The 21,446-nt window shown below is 42.9% G+C and overlaps 1 protein-coding gene across 2 annotated transcripts in view; it reads right to left on the minus strand.

The window, feature by feature from the left end:
* The window catches only part of LOC119964517 (elongation of very long chain fatty acids protein 4-like), a 53,329-nt gene that overhangs the window by 20,513 nt on the left and 11,370 nt on the right, over nt 1-21,446 (minus strand). For both annotated transcript variants that reach the window (XM_038794101.1, XM_038794100.1), the window contains exons 2-4: nt 9,641-9,722; nt 7,946-8,133; nt 817-897 (exon numbers count right to left, since the gene is read on the minus strand). In XM_038794101.1, the coding sequence (XP_038650029.1) occupies nt 817-897; nt 7,946-8,133; nt 9,641-9,698 (327 nt within the window). In that variant the 5' untranslated portion in view covers nt 9,699-9,722. The remainder of the gene's footprint in view (nt 1-816; nt 898-7,945; nt 8,134-9,640; nt 9,723-21,446) is intronic.

A 21,446-nucleotide genomic window follows, 5' to 3' on the forward strand; every position in this document is an offset into this window, starting at 1 on the left:
GTGATGGTAATATTTGGGCAGCCATGGGCCACAGTTTCAGGCATTTTTTTTGAGAATTATTGGTTAATTCACTTGTGTTGTGACTCCAGGTCAAACGTGCTGGAATTGACCATGCACTAGTCCAGGGTGAGAGTTAAAAAAGGTAAAAAGCTGCATGTTCCTTATCTTGGGCCTGGTCTGTAGTAAAGATTGCAGAGGGGTTATTATGTTTAAGTAGGTCAACCCACCATAGTGGAACGAGCAATACATGTGCTTCAGTTGCATAATTTCACAAATGCAAGTAGTTTTACCCTGTAAATTTTAACTTGTGGTCAGTAAAACAGCTGGCAGCTTGAACCCAACTTCATCTCATCTACTGTTAAATTGATTAGTCTTCAGAGAGATTGAAGAAGGATGCATGCAAATGATGTAGACTAGATCAGCTGTTTAAAAGGTTATCGAACAACTGACATCATCGAACCTGGAATAAAGCGTATCAGCCACATATCTGCACACAAGAGTTTGCAACCATGTTGTCTTATGTGACTTCAAGCCTTGACCTTTTAGCCCTCTTCGAAATTCTGAAATGTTGTATTTTCTACTCTGAATCAACAATGAATGACTGTAGAGGTCAAATTAAATCTACAGGAAAATATTCTCACTTCTTTTCATGAAATAACCTGCATTATTCTACTGAACAACCAGTGACGGGAGATATGCCCATTCTACAAATCTTGCCCCAGTTCACAGACTCAAACTTAATTGTTGGACACCTGATCTACCAATAGGCTTCACAGGGATAGATTTTTAACCACTTTTTCTATTCATGTTTCTCACCCGTAGTCCAAGCTCACTGTTGCTGTAATCCACAGGTTCACAAAGATAGCTGTAATTTGCACGAATCGATGTCACCAAGAACTAGAATGCAAAATTGAATTAGATTATTAGATAATGATCAGCACAATATCTGCATGATGAGTAGTGAATTGGAATAAAAACAGATATCACAGTTTAACTGTGAGGCACAAAACCACTTCAGTTTGAATCAAGCGGTATTAACTTAAGTGGTTGCCGCTGTTCACCTTCGCTACCAGTAAATAAAAAGCCTCAGTTTGTTCCAGATATTTAATACCAATGGATTTGAATGATATTCATAGATACTTGAGTTTTCTCCAAATCATAAAATTATTGCAACATCCTGATATGTTAAGTACTAAAACTTACAACCAAACTAACTTATGATGTGGAGATGCTGTTGCTGGACTGGGGTGGGCACAGTAACAAATAACGTAAACTAACTTATATCTTGCTCAATGTCTGTAGTATGAAATGTCCAAAGGACATCTGTCAAGTCATTTGTGCCAAGTAGAAACTACAAGGTCGAAGTTAATAGACTATCCCTGATTGGTTTAAAACTTACTAATTACCCGATGAGTAATTACACTAATTCAATGATGAGTCACACAGAAAGATGACAGGAATGGAGACAGTGACCACAATTTGGTGACCTTTACGTTAGTGATGGAAAGGGATAAGTATACCCCGCAGGGCAAGAGTTATAGCTGGGGGAAGGGCAATTATGATGCCATTAGACATGACTTAGGATGTGTAGGTTGGAGAAGCAGGCTGCAAGGGTTGGGCACACTGGATATGTGGAGCTTGTTCAAGGAACAGCTATTGCGTGTTCTTGATAAGTACGTACCAGTCAGGCAGGGAGGAAGGGGTAGAGCGAGGGAACCGTGGTTTACCAAAGAAGTGGAATCTCTTGTTAAGAGGAAGAAGGAGGCCTATGTGAAGATGAGGCGTGAAGTTTCAGTTGGGGCGCTTGATAGTTACAAGGAAGCGAGGAAGGATCTAAAGAGAGAGCTGAGACGAGCAAGGAGGGGACATGAGAAGTCTTTGGCAGGTAGGATCAAGGAAAACCCAAAAGCTTTCTATAGGTATGTCAGGAATAAAAGAATGACTAGGGTAAGAGTAGGGCCAGTCAAGGACAGTGGTGGGAAGTTGTGTGTGGAGGCTGAGGAGATAAGCGAGATACTAAATGAATACTTTTCGTCAGTATTCACTCAGGAAAAAGATAATGTTGTGGAGGAGAATGCTGAGACCCAGGCTATTAGAATAGATGGCATTGAGGTGCGTAGGGAAGAAGTGTTGGCAATTCTGGACAAGGTGAAAATAGATAAGTCCCTGGGGCCTGATGGGATTTATCCTAGGATTCTCTGGGAAGCCAGGGAAGAGATTGCTGAGCCTTTGGCTTTGGTTTTTATGTCATCATTGGCTACAGGAATAGTGCCAGAGGACTGGAGGATAGCAAATGTGGTCCCTTTGTTCAAGAAGGGGAGTAGAGGTAACCCCAGTAACTATAGGCCGGTGAGCCTCACGTCTGTTGTGGGTAAAGTCTTGGAGAGGATTATAAGAGATACGATTTATAATCATCTAGATAGGAATAATATGATTAGGGATAGTCAGCATGGTTTTGTGAAGGGTAGGTCATGCCTCACAAACCTTATCGAGTTCTTTGAGAAGGTGACTGAAAAGGTAAACGAGGGTAGAGCAGTTGATGTGGTGTATATGGATTTCAGTAAAGCGTTTGATAAGGTTCCCCACGGTCGGCTATTGCAGAAAATACGGAGGCTGGGGATTGAGGGTGATTTAGAGATGTGGATCAGACATTGGCTAGTTGAAAGAAGACAGAGGGTGGTGGTTGATGGCAAATGTTCAGAATGGAGTTCAGTTACGAGTGGCGTACCACAAGGATCTGTTCTGGGGCCGATGCTGTTTGTCATTTTTATAAATGACCTAGAGGAGGGCACAGAGGGTTGGGTGAGTAAATTTGCAGACGACACTAAAGTCGGTGGAGTTGTAGACAGTGTGGAAGGATGTTGCAGGTTACAGAATGACATAGATAAGCTGCAGAGCTGGGCTGAGAGGCGGCAAATGGAGTTTAATGTAGAGAAGTGTGAGGTGATTCACTTTGGAAAGAATAACAGGAATGCGGAATATTTGGCTAATGGTAAAATTCTTGGTAGTGTGGATGAGCAGAGGGATCTCGGTGTCCATGTACATAGATCCCTGAAAGTTGCCACCCAGGTTGATAGGGTTGTGAAGAAGGCCTATGGTGTGTTGGCCTTTATTGGTAGAGGGATTGAGTTCCGGAACCATGAGGTCATGTTGCAGCTGTACAAAACCCTGGTACGGCCGCATTTGGAGTATTGCGTACAGTTCTGGTTGCCTCATTATAGGAAGGACGTGGAAGCTTTGGAACGGGTGCACAGGAGATTTACCAGGATGTTGCCTGGTATGGAGGGAAAATCTTATGAGGAAAGGCTGATGGACTTGAGGTTGTTTTCGTTAGAGAGAAGAAGGTTAAGAGGTGACTTAATACAGGCATACAAAATGATCAGAGGGTTAGATAGGGTGGACAATAAGAGCCTTCTCCCGCGGATGGGGGTGGCTAGCACGAGGGGACATAGCATTAAATTGAGGGGTAATAGATATAGGACAGAGGTCAGAGGTAGGATTTTTACGCAGAGTGGTGAGGCCGTGGAATGCCCTACCTGCAACAGTAGTGAACTCGCCAACATTAAGGGCATTTAAAAGTTTATTGGATAAGCATATGGATGATAATGGCATAGTGTAGGTTAGATGTCCTTTAGTTTTTGACTTCCCATGTCGGTGCAACATCGTGGGCCGAAGGGCCTGTACTGCGCTCTATCGTTCTATGTTCTAATTCAGCTGACATCACGAATGCTTCCCCATAACCTTTCAGAGCAATTTTATTGAAAACCTCTCAAAACACAATTGAACAGATTAAAAGGTAATCATGTGGCCCTGTAAATTAAGTACTAATCAATAAATATTCAATGTTGTTTTTCTAAATTTCTTTTTTGCCCCCCCCCCCCAGATAACAAGATGAAGCAAAAAAAAAATGCATGGTTCATGGCAGCTGAATTCTTCAAGGGGGAACCAGGCCAAATAAAATAGGTTAAGAGGGGAAGTGAAGAGAAAATTAAGACTGGTAAAGAGAGAACATGAGACGAATGGCAGTTAACATAAAAGGGAACCAACTTTATTTTTAAAATTTAGAGTACCCAATTCATTTTTTTCCAATTAAGGGGCAATTTAGCATGGCCAATCCACTTAGCCTGCACATCTTTGGCAAACCCAAATTTTTCTTACCAGAAAGTAAATAATAAGCAGATAATAAAAGGCAGCATGGATCCTTTTAGGGACAAAGAAGGTGATTAATATGTTTAGAGATGCAGGGCGTGGCTAGAATACAGTATGTAATGAGTACTAAAATCAATGATTACCAAGGGAGAGGATGTTGACAAATATCAGTACAAGTGGGTGTGGCATATTTAATAGAAATTATAGGTTGGATATGCTGGAAAGGCTGTCCATGCTCACAGTGGTTAAATCACCTGGTTCGGTTGACTTGTATATCAGGTTGCTAAAGGAGCTGTGGGTGGAGACGGTGGATGGGCGTAGCAAAATCTTCCATAGTTTCCTAGATACAGGGAAGGTGCCAGAGGACTGGAGAGTGGCAAATGCAAAAACCTTATTCAACAAAGGGTGTGAATATATTGCTAGTACTGTACCCTACAGTTTGATCATTTTAACATCAGTGGTGGAAACAAAATTCAACAGGTGAGATTTGAGTTAATTAAGGAGAGCCAGCATGGGTTTGTAAAAGGCAGATGGTGCTTGACTAACCTATTTGATTTTTTTGAAGAAATAACAGAATATTCAATTATTTTAAAAGTGGATTTTAAGAAGAAAGTACCACATAAAATGCTGGTTAACAAAATTGAAGCTTATGGAATAGAAGCATCAGTGACAGCTTGGGTAAAAATTTACTTCCAAGGACAGAAAATAGTGAGTCGTGGCAAATGGTTTTTTTTTTTGTCAGACTGGAGGATGGGTCACAGCGATGTTCCCCAAGGGTCAGTGCTGCTTCTGTACATTAAAATGACTTGGATATTGGAACACAGATCAAAATTTCCAAATATGTCAATGATACCAAACCTGGAGGTTTGGCAAACAATGAGGTAATTACAACTAACTGCATCAGGACATAGGCTGGAAGAATTAGGCAGATAGGTGGAAGATGGTGATGCATTTTGGCAGAAGTGATAGGGAGAAGAACTACAGATTTTGTGACCAGTTCCAAAGAGTATGCAGAGAGAGGGGCACGGAGGTCCACGCGCATACAGTTTTGAAGGTGTCAGGACATATTGCGAGAGTAGTTGTCAAAGCACATGGAATCTTGGGCCTCATTAAAGACGAGGCATTGAATACAAAGGCTGGACTTAGATGCTGAACATTTGAAAAGCCACAACTAGAATACTGGATTTTCACTCCCGAGTCAGGAAACTTTCCACTCACTGCACCCACCAGGAGAAAAGAAACAACCCACGAGTGCTTTCAATCCGGGGGACCCCGGTAGTTCAGAGGCAGCCACAGCCTGCCAAGTGCTAAGGCGGGCTATCTGAAAGGCTCCTTAAGTTCTCTGGGACATTGTGCCAATTTGTTTCTCAAACAGACTGTGGCTCTGTGGGAGGAAACAGGTGCACCTGGAGGAAACCCACGCAGACACGGGAGAACGTGCAGACTAGCTGGGAAACAAAACTGGGACCCCTGGAGCTGTGAAGCAACTGTGCTAACCACTGTGCTGCCCCGTGCTTTCAAAAGTCGCTGCAAAGTTAATTAACGGAAACTGATGATCAATTCAGTTAGGTGAAATGACCAGTTTTGCAGGTGGGGCCGGTATTGAGCACAAGACAAGAGGTCCATTGGAGTATTGAAACTGGTGCACGCCAGGGAAAATATTGCTCAACGGCTGTGGCTCTCTCATATCTTCTGCCAATTTCACCATGCTTATTTGCACAAGGTATCAAATGCTTGCAGCTTCTGCTTTTGATACTTTAAAGGATAATTGATATTTTATTGGCCTGTAAGCTGAAATATTTTTAATGACTGGATGACTATATTTAAAAACTTTTAAAACATATATGATTGTCACTGTCGGTTTCATTGGCGCTATCCTGAGAGGATGGTGGTTGAATATGAATGAAAATGCCATAGCTTGACATGAAGGGTACAACATTAATATAAGAATCTTTATTAGTGTCACAGTAGGCTTACCTTAACACGGCACTGAAGTTACTGCGAAAATCCCCTAGTTGCCACATTCCGGCGCCTGTTCGGGTACACAGAGTGAGAATTCAGAATGTCCAATTCACCTAACAAGCATGTCTTTCGGGACTTGTGGGAGGAAATCGGAGCACCTGGAGGAAACCCACGCAAACATGGAGAGCATGCAGACTCTGCACAGGCAGTGACCCGAACCAGGTCCCTGGTGCTGTGAAGCAACAGTGTTAACCACTGTGCCGTGGGACGTGGGTGGAAGGGAGGGGATTGGCATGGGGTGTGCAAAGGGTGGAAGGGCAGTTTAGCATGGGCAAAAGTTTTTGAACTTAGTCGGAATGAGGGAACCTTTTGACCTCGCTCTAGACAACCTGAGGTCCTGTGAACCACAACTCTAAGAAAACTGCAGAGGACCAGAATATGTCTATCCCTGAAAGGGAGCTAGCCAGGTCATAGAATCCCTACAGCGCAGATGGAGGCCATTCGGCCCATCTAGTCTGCACCAGCCCTTGGAAAGAGCACCCTATCTACGCCCACGCCTCCACCCTATCTCCGCAACCCAGTATCCCACCTAACCTTTTGGACACTAAGGGCCAATTTAGCATGTGCAATCCACCTAACCTGCACATCTTTGGACTGTGGGAGGAAACCGGAGCACCTAGAGGAAACCCACGCTGACACAGGGAGAAAGTGAAAACTCCACATATATAGCCACATGAGGCCAGAACTGAACACGGGCCCTGGAGCTGTAAGGCAGCAGTGCTGACCACTGTGCCACCGTAGTGAAAATCAGAATCGGGCTGGGGCTACCATTTCCATCACTCCACGCAGTCTCCCGACTCAAGAAAATCCAGTCCTTTGTCTCTGTTCTTTTACTGTCACGCGGTATAAATCCTGGAACTCTCTCCCCAATAGCTCTGTGGATGTATCTGCACCAGATGGACTGCAACAGTTCAAGGAGGCAGCTCACTACCACCTTACCAAGGACATGAGGATAATAAAAATCTGCACATTCTCTCCATATCTGTGTGGTTTTTTCTCCGGGTGCTCCGGTTTCCTCCCACAAGTCCTGAAAGACATGCTATTAGGTAATTTGGACATTCTGAATTCTCCCTCAGTGTACCCGAACAGGCACCGGAATGCGCCGACTAGGGGATTTTCACGGTCACTTCATTGCAGTGTTAATGTAAGCCTACTTGTGACACTAATAACGATTATTAAAAAGTGGGCTTGCCAGTGACGCTCACAGCCCATGAACAAATAAAAAGCACTGTAATAGGAGTGCAATTATTTATTTCTCTCAACTATTCTTAGCAGCCTCTGCCCCAGGGCCATTATTAGAGCAAGTCTTTGCTGTGGAAGCTCATTTTGCATAGTCAGCAGGGTAATTTCCAATGTATCATCTTAGGTAGAATGAAAATTATATCCTAAAGACGTAGTGTAGTGAGGACGGCACGGTGCTGCAGTTGTTAGCACTGCTGCCTACAGCGCTGAGGACCCGAGTTTGATCCCGGCCCCGGGTCACTGTCTGTGTGGCGTTTGCACATTCTCCCCCTGTCTGCGTGGGTTTCACCCCCACAACCTAAAGATGTGCAGGTTAGGTGGATTGGCCACACTAAATTGTCCCTCAATTGGAAAAGAATAATTGGTTGGTCTAAATGTGTAAAAAAAAAGATGATAAGTACTAGACCAGCCTTTCGCTTTACCCACATCACAATTTTGCTTTTAGCAGAAAACAAGCAGGTGGCTCTAATAATAATATCCCTTGCATAAGAAAAATACTTCAATAATAACAATAAGAAGGAAACACACATACCTCCCAAAAAATGTAAGCTGAAATGCCAACAAGGGCAAAATTGTAAACAAGTAGTATATATTTCAGATGGAATGGTTCACGACTCAGCATGTATCTTGGCCCATATTTGCAGATTAGAAGATAGATTATGAAGGTAACAATAACAGGAATAGGTGAGTAAACCAGGAACCAGGGATCAGTCCTCTTGTCTGAAAATTTTTTAAAGAGAGAATTAAGTTAAAAAGTAATTCAACGTGCAAGTACACACAACTTTGCAATCTATTTTGTCACCCCCTATCACCTTGCACTGAAAAGTGGATCTGCAGTATGGGCGAACAACATTTTAAAACATATGAAACAGAGCACTGATAATAATGAAGACTGCTAAATGCTAACCACATTTCCTACCACTTGAAGATAATCATTGGAATTATATTAAATGCTTCGTACTTTTATTATAGAAGAGGTGAATTCACACGGGGGACTAAAGACGATTGCCAGTAAGCACACATGGTACTAGAAGAACCTCTTGAGTGTGGGCCATTGCAAAGATTTCCCCGTTGTGACAATGAATAGACTTTTACTCTTGTGTTAGCACAATTGGTAGGGACAATTTCTCTTTTGAACAAATGTAGCTTTTTGCACCACCACCTAACCTGCTCTGCCCATGCCAAATCCAGGAACTGACCAAGATGCTAGGAATTGAGTTCAGACATATCCTGGTCACAGCCTAGGAAAGCAGAAATGCACAGAAGGCCTACAGAAATTCATAGGATCATAGAATCAACAGTACAGAAGGAAGCCATATGGCCCATCAAATCTGCACTAACCCTTGGAAAGAGTACCCTACTTAAGCCACCCCGCCACCCTGTCCCTGTAACCCAGTAATCTCACCTAACCTTTTGGACACCAAGGGCCAATTTAGCATGACCAATCCACCTAATTTGCACATCGTTGGACTGAAAGTGGAAACCGGAGCACCCGGAGGAAACCCACGCAGTCACTCGAGGTCGGAATTGAACCTGGGTCCCTGGAGCTGTGAGGCAGCAGTGCTATCCACTGTGCCACATTGCCGCCATTCATGGGCAAGTTATTGACAAGGAAAGCTCTTTAGTTTACCACTGTGCTGAATAATGAAAAAAGCCCTCAAGTATGTTAAAGCCAAAAAATGCCACAAAACTAGAGATTATAGGACAAGAAGCCATGCATTCTATTCATGTCAGTCGATGCTCCAACAATTAAAAGACTGGAGCAATTACTGGTGCCAAAGGAAGTGGATACAAATTGTGAAATATACTGTTATGTTCAGTGGTTTCCCAGATGATGAAGACACACACAGAACATATATATGTGTTCAACCAGAACGATGATTTATTGTTAAACACATGGGAAGATAACTACAGATCAATGTACAAACAAAGTTACTCAAGCTCCTAGGGAGCTACTCGAAGTGCAACTGTCCTACTATCCGTCTTACTACCAATAGCCGAGTCACGTCAGTCACATGATGCATGTCTGACGCCACCCACTGGCAGGAGGTCATATCTGTGATTACATACATTGATAAACAGCGTTATACATTTGTACAGTTATGTACAGATATGCATATACGCATATCACCACACATATAAGCAATTTTTATCCTTATTTTTGACCCACAATAATGCAATGACAAATTAAGTTTTTGTGATCACACTGAAATGGCGTTTTTCTTACCTCCATTTTCCACTGCCCAGTCATAAAAGTCTCTAATCTTTTCCCAGGTAGAAGCCATGGAGTTCACAGTGCTCTTTGAGTCCTAAAAAAGATTAACATATTACAATTAAAGTGCCAAAATTGCTAATTGCTGGACTATTTAACTGTTTAGTTTTGTAATTCCATCTTCTTGAGAAAACGCCGAGAACAGAAATGATTAGCAACTAGAGCTGACTTACTTTTGTTGCAAAAATGACCCTATGCCTTTGAAAACAGGCAACAGAAGACGCACATGTGTTTTGGGCTCCTTACCGGGGCTGGGTTAGCACAGTGGGCTAAACAGCTGGCTTGTAATGCAGAACTAGGCCAGCAGCGCGGGTTCAATTCCCGTACCGACCTCCCCGTGCAGGTGCCGGAATGTGGCGACTAGGGGCTTTTCACAGTAACTTCACGAAGGCTACTTGTGACAATAAGCGACTATTATTATTATTATTTTCCTCTCTATTCTGCTCATCTCCCCCACTATGAATAAACTGCTCAGCCTACATTTGGTAACTCTGCAAGGCCCAAAAGAGGAAGGCAACAGAGGAAAGCCCGTAATTTACCACACTGGCGGTATGGGTTTAAAAGATTATGGCAGTGCACTATAGCTTTCGGCCACATCTTCTGAGTGAAAGGTTCAGACATTATGTGAAGCTCCAAAATACTGAAGATGACCTTTAAATGATCTCAACATTGTGAAAGACTTAAACCCTCGTTATGCAATATGTCATTGAGCAGATACAATATGAAACTAACCAACCCTCTTTCCACACTAACCTGCTGCAATCCCTCTCAATTGTGGATAGATGGAAACAGATATACAGAACTGTTTTCCGCCTCCACCAACAGGCGCAGCCACAAACTAGATCAAATCGTTTTAGTAATTAATGGAAGACCAAAACTAGGCCACCTTCCTCATTTTTATCTCCCACCCCTAGGCTTCTATTTATGATACATATAAACTTACATTCATGAATTACGGTGATGTCTTAAGATTATAAATCATTTATTCGCAAATGTACTTGATCGGTGAACCTGAAGAGCATTTCCATGCCAAAAAACATATTCAGAATTTTTGTATTCGAAAGAGAAACATTTGGTGCCATACCAAATACATCAACTTGTGTGAAACCCTAGGATTAAACTGGAACTCCTTAAAATCTTGCCGGCTCCGCAAACCTAAAGAAACATTTAGTATATTGTAGTCCATTTTAAACACACAGGAGGGCAACATAACATGAAACATTTTTATTACATAATAGCTAATTCAACAACCAGTAAAATCAGTCACCACAACAAAAAAGGGGCCACAATAGTCAATCCCACCAACAAAGCTCTTTTAAGTACCAGGCTCATAATAGCAACACAATGATTCTTTTATATTGGGCTGACTGTGTAATTCTCCCAGGACAGGAGTGTCCTATAACCACAAAATCTGGGTAGCTTCGAGAAGCACTGCACTTGGGACACCTGCAAGTTGATGTTAGTTCTCTCTTGAAGAGAAGACTTTTACCAGACCTGTGCAAGCGAGATTCCATCCTATTTGCAGGTATGGAGTTCAAATCCAGCTATCCGAAAACTAGCAATATCCGAAAACTGGGCCTTTAAACAAAAAGAAGGCTGTACAAGAATATTCGGTGCTATTAAACGAGTGAAAAAATAATGACTGGCTTGTTCGGGGAGTTGCTGCATTGGTGCTAAGTAGCAATCCCATCACCCACCTGTGGTTTCCCACGCTCCAAGTGCCAGAGCAACCCTTAACCCCACCCGACCTTGCTCACAAATGTTTAGGGAGCTGCACTTCTCTGCACAACTTCCATTTTGATTGGGTCACTGGAGCACCGGAGAAACAAAGTGAACACAGTTTTTAAGGTGAGGCCTTACCAAAGCACTATCCACCTTCCATGTGGCTGCCTTCGACTTACTTTTGATCACTGTTAATCATTATCTAATTTACACTACAGATTCTGAGAAACGTCTTGGTGCCTTTCTTCAGAAACTGGCAAGATCTGAAATCCAGCATGGAAACGCTCTGAGGTTGCCGGTTTTGAGACATTCTACCTGTATTTGACGTATTTGCGGATTAAATTGTAACGTATTTACTTCCAACCTCTCTGACCGAATAAGTGACAAAAGTCACAGGATATTTAGGATCAATACAACAAGCAGTTTATTAAAACAAATTGCATAAGAACACAACATATATGAAGAGTCTGTCTGGCCCTTGTGCCATTCATTAAGATCATGGTTGATCTTCTAGATCAACTCCAATTTCCAACTCAATTTCTCAATCCCATGATTTCCTTAGTGCTCAAAATCTTTCAAACGCAGTCTTGAACGTAATCTATGAGCGAGAATCCAAAGCCTTTAGAGTAGAGAAGGTTCACCAGACTTGAAGCAAAGAAATTTCTCATCTCACTCATAAATGGTGATGGTTATTATGATCCATAGACAGAGGCTCTCCAACCTCTCAGCAACTATATAATTCCTTAGGTAAGGAGACCCAAACCTTTCTACTCCGACGTTTCTGCAATAAAGGCAAATTGCTAGAGCCAGACATGCATGGCTTTATTCACTATACAAGAATGGAGATACACCCATTCTTACATTATGTCATCACATCATGCATACATTTAAAATAAGTTTAAAAACACAGCTTTATTCATACCTCACTAAATGGAGGAATCAAGATGGGGGAGGTTTAAAAAATGCAAGTGGAACAAGTGGGAGATGTTTTTGCACATTTTGAAATCTTAGTGTGGGAGGAATGGACACTGCAGAATTTATACAGGTAAAAAGGGGACTCCATTTTGCCCCATAATATTTTTTACCTCCCATTACCCCCACCACTGAAGATGGGCAGAGGTAATATTTGCACCCGTTTGTTAGTCTGTTTGTAAACAACTTATCTCTAATGGATGGATTTCAACAAAATTTGGGAACCGGGATATGGGCCAAGGACAAACCGATCGGTTTTTGGCAACATGTGGATCCAGGTCCAGGAATTTTTTAAGGCTCCATTAACATTGGGAGGTAGAATGAATTGACATTTTTATAATAATATTGTGGGTTATTTAGAATGTTGTTAATGATTTTATAACATTGTAGATTGCCTCAGCTGCTGTGCTAGAATTTGTCACGTCTATAAAAATGTAAGCAGAATTTTCAGAGCTTTAGCTGCAGAGCATCGACCAGGCTGGAAAAACCTCCTGGAAGAGCTACATAATTATAATATTGCTTAGTTAACACATCGTGGCGTCGTATGCGCTCTACTGAACACCCTCTTCACTTGTTCCCATATGTACGTACTAAATACGCAGTAGAAAGGAGCCATTTATTTTCAAATCAGAAACTTTGTGTCCTATTTACCTATTACATAAGTACAGAATTACTTAAGACTTATTCAGGCCCCAGGCATAATTATCATCACCAAGTCACAATCTTCATATTAAAAATCACAATGAAATACCACCAGGTTAAGGGCTTGTTACCATATGGAATATTTACATGGACTGCATAACACATAAACTGGTCATTCATCCAAACTGGTCTAGCGTGATGTTTGTGCTCTGCATGAGCCTGCTCCCACCGCTTTTCACCTTGTTCTATTAGAATAACCTTCTGTTCCTTCTTTCGTGTTTCTCAATCTTTCACTTTAAACTCATCCATATAATTCACGATTATGTCCACTCTTCAGCTGAAACTTGCAATTTCTATTTTTTTGGAAACGGCCTTGGATGCCAGAGATTATTGTCATTCCATGCCACGAGGTGCAAGAGAGATAGAATGTTTGTGTGTGTGTGATTCTTCATGCGAGGACATCCAGCACTCAAGTCACCTCACTGGACGGTGGGTTGCTCAGCAGAAATCACATATATATCCAGAAGGGCAGCAGGAATGAAACTCTGCCACATGAGCACACATTCCAATAAGCTGAAATAGGGAGAGACCAGTGGAGCGGTGGTCTGTCTATCTTCTCAAGTTATAACTAATAAATGAAGAATGGCATGATATGAAAAATGGAGAAAGAAATTACAAACAGCTGCTAACAACGCATAAACCCACTAAAATATAAAAATAGTTAAATGGGCATTCCTGTCACCGAAGGAACCAAGTTAAAACTCTTTTGAACTACAGGATGCTGGGAATAAAATATGACATTTCGCCACACTACATTCATGTTCGCTAGGAATTAGATCAAGGCAGACTACATCTATTTTATTTGCAGTTTACACCAGGTAACAGCTAAACTAACCAACCACATGATACTGATGTCTATGTATCTGAACCCATGCACAATAAATACCTGTAAAACTGATAAGCTATATTCCCATCATAGCAACAAAACCAATATTGGATATTAGGCAAGTGATCTCAGTGGCAAACATTAATGAAGCATCTCAACTAAAATTAGTATATTTTCTGTATAACCTATTCAAACTATTTTCTAGGATAATCTTTCATTTAGCTCCTACCCTCAGCTCCTGAAAATATGGGGACTGACTTTATTATTAACACATCCCTAGGAAGTTCCCATCTAAACAATGGATACAAAATAAACTAGGTAAACACAACACAAAACAGACAAACATTTCTAAAATTATTCCCTTTGCCAGTAGAAAGATGCCTGACTCATGAACCAATCAAACTGAAAATGATCAGAGCTGACCCAACCCAACCCTTAGAAAAAGGCATGTGAAAACAGACTGTGCAGGTTCACCGGCCAAAATAAACCTGTGCAAATGTGACACTTTAACGGAATTACAATGAAACGATGATAGAGTTGGTGAAAGTGGACAGGGCAGATCGATTAGTAGGAATGATAGTAAACAAGCAGTGGCAGACATTTAACGAGGGAATTCACTACTCCCAGTAAAAATATATCCCAGTAAGGAGGAGGGATTCTAAAAGAGGGTTAAACCGACCATGGCTAACCAAGGAAGTTGAAAGAGAAAGCATATAAGGAGGCAAAAATCAGTGATAGCCCCAAAGCCTGGGATAAATTCAGATGCAAAAAACAGGCAACTAAACGTCGATTAGCCTAACAACTATTGTTGGAAAAATGTTGGAATCAATTACTAAGGCAGCATATTTGGAAAATCATAATCTAATCAAGCAAAGTCAGTATGGGCTTCGTGAAAGGGAAAGAGAGTGTCTGACTAATTTATTTCAGATTTTCAAGGAAGTCTCAACCGGAGTTGATAGAGGGGGATCAGTAGATGTGTTGTATTTGCCTGTGTCAAGATATCTCGCAAAAGGTTAAGTTATAAGATAAGAGCCCATGTTAGTGATGATAGTGTATTGGCATGGATAGAGAATTGGTTAAGGGGAAAGAAACAGCAAGTGGGTATAAGGGCTTGTTTTTCAAGTTGTCAACCTGTGGGATTCCAGGATCAGTGTTCGCACTGCAACTATTTACAATGTATATTAATGACTTGGAGGAAGGAAGAAAATGTACTGTAGCCAGATTTGCAGATGACACAAAAATAGGTAGAAAGACAAGTTACAAAAGGGATACAAACAGTTTGCAAAGGGATTTGATAGGTTAAGTAAGTGGGCAAAAAATTGGCAAATGAGATATAACAGAGTAGAACATCGATAGAATCTGCACTGTAAATTCTATGATTCTATGATGGGAAAATGTGAAGTGGTTCATTTTGGAAGAGAGAACAAAAGAACAGAGTATTATTTAAATGGAGAAAAACTACGGAAAGCTGCAACACAAAGGACTTGAAGTACTTATGCAAGAAATACAGAAAGCTAGCACAAAGGTGCGGCAGGTGAGGTGGCAAGGGAATGTTGGGAAGTCTTGCTGCAACTGTATAAGGTACTGGTGAGACCAGGGAGAACTGTGAACAATTTTGGTCCCCACATTTAAGGCACAATTTTATTTCATTGGAGGCAGTTCAGAGAAGGTTCTATAGGATGATCCCAAGCATGTTTTCTGAACAAACGTTAAACAGGCTGGCTCTCTACTCATTGGAATTTAAAAGAATGAGAGATGATCTAATTGAAACATATATGGTAGGATTCTCCGTCCCGCCGCGCCCGTTTTCTGGTGCGACGCACCCTCACCGGCAGCGGGATTCTCTGTCCTGGCAGCTGGCCAATGGGGTTTCCCATTGTGCGCACCCCCACACTGTCAGGAAATCTGTGGGTGTGAGTGCGCTGTCGGCGAAACGGAGGATCCTGTCGAAGGAGAATCCAGCCCATAGGATTCTTAAGGGGGTTACAGTGTAAATGATGAGAGGATGTTTCCTCTCATGGGAGAGTCTAGGTCCAGAGGGCATAGTCTCAGAATAAAGGGATATCAACTTAAGACTGAGATGAGGAGCAATTTCTTCTCTCAGAGGGTTGAGAGTCTTTGGAACTTCTTGCCACAAAGAGCTGTGGGGACAGAGACCTAGGGCGCGATTCTCCGCACCCCACGCCGGGGGGGGAGAATTGCGGGAGGGCCGGGCGAATCACGCCACGCCGCCCTGGCACCCCCTCGATTCTCCCAACCCCCCCAAAATGGCGTGCCGCGTTTTGCGACAGGCCGGTGGGAGAATCGCCGCTCACCGTTTCTCACGCCGATTCTCAGGCCCGGATGGGCCGAGCGGCCTGCCAAACTCGACCGGTTCACGCCGGCGCCAACCACACCTGGTCGCTGCCGGCGTGAACAGTGCGCGACCGGTGTTTGTGGGGCCTGTGTGGGGCGGAGGGAGGATCGAGCACCACGGGCGTGCTCAGGAGATGTCTGGCCCGCGATCGGTGCCCACCGATCGTTGGGCCGGCGTCTCTAAAAGACGCACTCTTTTCCCTCCGCCGCCCCGCAAGATCAAGCCGCCATGTCTTGCGAGGCAGCGGAGGGGAAGACAGCAACCGCGGGCCAACCTGCGCATGCGCGGCAAAAGCGTCAAAGCCGGTCGCTCGGAATTCACACGCCGCCGCTCCTAGCCCCGGGGGGGGGGGGGGGGGGGGGGGGGGGGGGGGGGGGGGGGGAGAGAGAGAATAGAGGGCGAGGAGCGGCCTCCGACGCCGGAGTGAAACACTCTGGGTTTCACTCCGGCGTCGGCTATTTGTCTCCCGATGGGAGAATTCCACCCCTTGTGTACATTTAGCAACATAGGACAGAGGAATAAGGAGAAGTAGGCAATTCAGCCCCTCAAGCCCGCTCCGTCATTCAATCAGATCATGGCTGATCTCTTCTTGGCCTCAAATCCTCCTCCCCACCTGCTCCCAATATCACTTCAACCCATTTTAAAATCAGAAATATATCTCTCTCTTGAAACCATTTAATGATTCAGACTCCACCACATTATGGGGTAACGAGTTCCACAAATTCATCACCTTATGCTTGAAGCAGTTCCGCCTCACCTCAGTTCTAAATCTACCACCTCTCAACCTATATCTGTAACTCTCATTCTAGATTGCCCTACCAGGGGGAATATTTCGTCTACGTTAACTTTCTCAGTCCCTTTTAATATTTGACATACCTTGATCAGATCCGCTTTCATCCTTCTAAACTTAGTGAGTAGAAGCCCAAACTGTTTAATCTCTCCTCATAAGTCAACTCCTTCATCTCTGTAATCAATTTGGGGAACCACCTCTGAACTACTTTAAAATGCCACCATATCCTTCCTCAAACAAGGAGACCAAAACTTGACACAATACTCCAGATGTGGTCTCACCAACACCCTATACAATTGCAACAATACCTCTCTACTTTCATACTGCAGTCTTTTTGCAGTAAACATTAACATTTAATTTGTCTTTTTATTACATGTTGTATCTGTATGCCAAATTTCCACATTCATGAACAAAGACACCCAGATCCCTCTGCTCAGACCCATTTTGAATCTGCTTTCCATTTAGATAATAAATTCTATTTTTGACCAGAATGGATAACCTCACACTTAACTACATTAAATTCCACCTGCCAAATTTTGGCCCAATCTCCTAGCCTATCTATATCTGTCTGTAAAATTTTTATCTCCTCTTCACTGCCTGCTTTCCCACCTATTTTTGTACCATCTGCAAATTTTGCTATGTTACACTCTGTCCCTGCTTGCAAATCATTTACATAGGTTGTAAACAGTTGAGGTCCGAGGACTGATCCCTGTGGCACCCCGCTAGTCACATGTTGGCCAGAGAAGGGCCGATATATCCCCTTTGCTTTCTGTCAGTTAGCCATTCCTCAATCCAATCTAATACTCTACCCCCAATCCCCTGTGATCTCACCTTCCGGATCAGTCTTTTATGTGGCACCTTGTCAACCGCATTCTGGAAGTCTAAATATACCACATCCACAGGTTCTCCATTATCCACCTTGCTGGTTACGTCTCCAAAGAACTCAAACAAGTTTGTCAAGCATGGCATACCCTTCATAAAACCATTCTGACAATGGTGGACCGAGCTTTGTCTTTCTAAATGTTCAGTTTTCTCCTCCTTAATGATTGATTCCAGCAACTTTCCTACCACAAAGGTCATGCTAACCTACTTTTTGCTTCTCTCCCTTTTTGAATAGGGGGGTCACATTAGCACATTTCCAATCCACTGGGATTCTTCAAGATTCCAGGGAATTCTAAATATCATAACCAATGCATCCATTCTCTCTGCTGCCACCTCCTTCAATACCCGAGAGTGCAGGCCATCAGGTCCAGGAGACTTATCTGCCGTTAATCCCATTGGTTTATTCAATACCATTTCCCCAATGATGGCTATTGCACCACGTTGCTCTGCATTAACTGTAGGTTTTGGAAAATTTCTATTACCTTCAACCGTGAAGACAGAGGCAAAATATTGGTTAATTCCTTAGTCATCTGTGTGTTCCTTATTATTACTTCACCAGTACCGTGCTCTAAAGGTCCAATATTTATCTTAGTTATTCTCTTCCACTTTATATACTTATAGAAGCTTTTGGTATGTGTTAATATTTTCTGCTAGTTTCTTTTCGCAGTTCATCTTGGCTCTTTTGACTTAATTTTTAGTAACCTTTTGCTGAACCTTAACCTTCTCTCAATCCTCCAGCTTAACACTAGCTTTTGCAGTATGCTATGCCCTACTTGTTGATTTTATGTCTTCCTTGACTTTTTTGTTTAGCCATGAAACTTTTTCTTCCTTTTACAATTCCTCTTCCTCTCTGGAATAGACTTTAATTGAGAGGTATTTAATATCTCCTTGAACATCCGCCATTGTTCCTCAACTGACCTATGCTCAACTATTTGTGCCCAGTCTACTTGGGCCAACTCTTTCTCAGGCCTGTATAAATACCTCTACCAAACGCTAAAACTTTAGTACGGCACTCTGTCTTCTCCCGCTCAGTCTGAATTTGAAACTCTAGCATGCGGTTATCACTCCTTCCAAGAGCATCCTTAACGACAAGAATATATATCAACCCTTCTTCGTTACGTAATACTAAATTTAAAATAGCCTGCTCCCTAGTTGGCTCCATAACATATTGCACTAAGAAACAATGTCTCACACAATCTATGAGGCTGAGATAATAATAATCTTTTTGGTGTCACAAGTAGATTTACATTACACTGAAACAAAGTTACTGTGAAAAGCCCCTAGTCGCCACATTCCAGTGCCTGTTCAGGTACACTGAGGGAGAATTCAGAATGCCCAATTCACCTTGCAGTTCGTCTTTCGGGACTTGTGCAACGAAACCAGAGCACCCCTGGAGGAAACCCACACAAACACAGGGAGAACATGCACACTCCACACAGACAGAGATCGAAGCAGGGATGGAACCCGGATCTCTGGTGCTGTGAAGCAACAGTGCTAACCACTGTGTTACCAGCCACCCATAGATAAGATTCATAAAGGGAATCAAGGGCTAGAAGAAAAGGTAGGAAAGTGGCCGTAAGGAATGCTGGATCAGCCATGATCCTATGGCAGAGCAGGCTCAAAGGGCTGCATGGCCTACCCCTGTTCCCATTTCTCATGGTCCATGCACCAATGTTACAGGAAGTGAATCAAACTAAATTCCACACAAGTTATAAAACTGATCAAAAGCTATTCATGATGAAAAGGGAATATACCCTTTGCACCTAGTCTTTAGCCCGCACTTCCAAATATAAACCCTAACCTGTTAGCATGTGCTAGATGCATGATTGTGAGGCAGAAAAAGGTCAAAAACCACTTAAATATTCAGTTAAGTTCAAATGGGGAGAGGGGAAGAATGAAAGGCATGAACTAGGCTATGTGCATCTGATTTTAGTTCCTTATTAAATTAAATCAATATAAAAGTCTACATGTTACCCTGTCAAGAAATTAAGTACTTGAGAGCCAAGTTTTTCTCTCCCGTTGTGTGCTCTGTTGATTTTGACACAATAGGTTGTATCAGGCATTCTCTTTCATGGGTTACAAGCAGGTCACAATAACTTGTTCCAATCAGTAGTTCTGAATGTAACACTGTTAAGTGTTAAGAAACTCAACTTCCTTCTGGTCAGGTATTCCAGTCACCAATGAGCCTCTGGCCTCCTGTACTTTCGCTGGCTGGGAAATGACCGCATATGCGCAGTTCAGGTTTTTTCACGTCTTCAAGCGGAGACTGGCCCTGCACGCCTGAAGAAAAGCAAGAGCTACAGCACAAAAATGCAGGTCAGATGGCCTGTTATAGGGCGCCATTATCTTGAGAGGTGCCCGAGGAAGCAGGGCACAGGGGAGGTGGGGATAATAGTGAGAAGATCCCAAACCAGGGGAGGAGATCAAAAGTCTTAGGCAAGGGATGTAGAGAAGTGTGGCACGGTGGTGCAGTGGTTTGCACTGCTGCCTCACGGTGCCGAGGCCCGGGTGCAATCCCAGCAGTTTGCACATTCTCCCCATGTCTGCGTGGGTCTCACGCCCCCCCCCCCCCCCCCCCACCCCCCCACAAACACAAAGATGTGAAGGGTAGGTACTTTGGCCACGCTAAATTGCCCCTTAATTGGAGAAAAAAGATTTGTATATTCTAAATGTATTTAAAAAAAAGATAGGGCACCATAATAGGCCCCTCTCAGTAATGTGAAAGAAAGGAGCTGAGTAATCGGCTTGACATTCAAGAAAGAGCTACAGGGAGCAGTCATTAAGCAAAGCGGGCACAAGATCAGTCCTGAAGATCCAAGAAGGCAGCTGAAGGTTGGTGACTCCGTGCTGCAGGCCGTTGGGACAAAGGTACCCCATTGCCGCAATCTAAAGTTGTGTTTGGAAGGTGAAGCTTGAGTTTACTCCGAGATCCAGGAGAAAAGAATCCCAGAAGACAAGATTGAAACCCTGCCAAGAGATCACTGCTGAAAACATTTGAGTAGGAGCAACTTTTGTTGAGAATTCCAAGGCAGTCAGTGAGATTGGTTGGCACAGTGTGACAAATGTCTGGGTGGTTGTTAAGAAAATCATGGAATTGGGTTTGGTTGTGTCTGTCATCTATTGTGCAGTTTTTATTTGTTCGTGGCCTTCAGAAGTGGAATGACCTTCAACTCCAGGGCAGACCTTTTTTAAAAAAGTTGTTTGTGGAATGCAGGCATCAATAGCCAGGCCAGCAACTGCTACCCATCCCCGAGAGCATTTAAGAGTCAACCTGTGGATCTGGAGTCACATAAAGGCCAGACAGGTAAGGACAACAGATTTCCTTCCCTAAAGGACGTCATTGAACCAGATGGGTTTTTACGACACACAACGGTTTTGTGGTCTTCATTTGACTTTTAATTCCAGATTTTTATTGAATTCAAATTTCACCATCTACTGTGGTGGGATTTGAACCCTGGCCCCCAGAGCAATACCCTGGGTCTTCGAATTACTAGTCCAGTGACAATACCAC

Source organism: Scyliorhinus canicula, chromosome 4 (genome assembly GCF_902713615.1).
Source record: "Scyliorhinus canicula chromosome 4, sScyCan1.1, whole genome shotgun sequence".
In the NCBI taxonomy this organism is placed as follows: domain Eukaryota; kingdom Metazoa; phylum Chordata; class Chondrichthyes; order Carcharhiniformes; family Scyliorhinidae; genus Scyliorhinus; species Scyliorhinus canicula.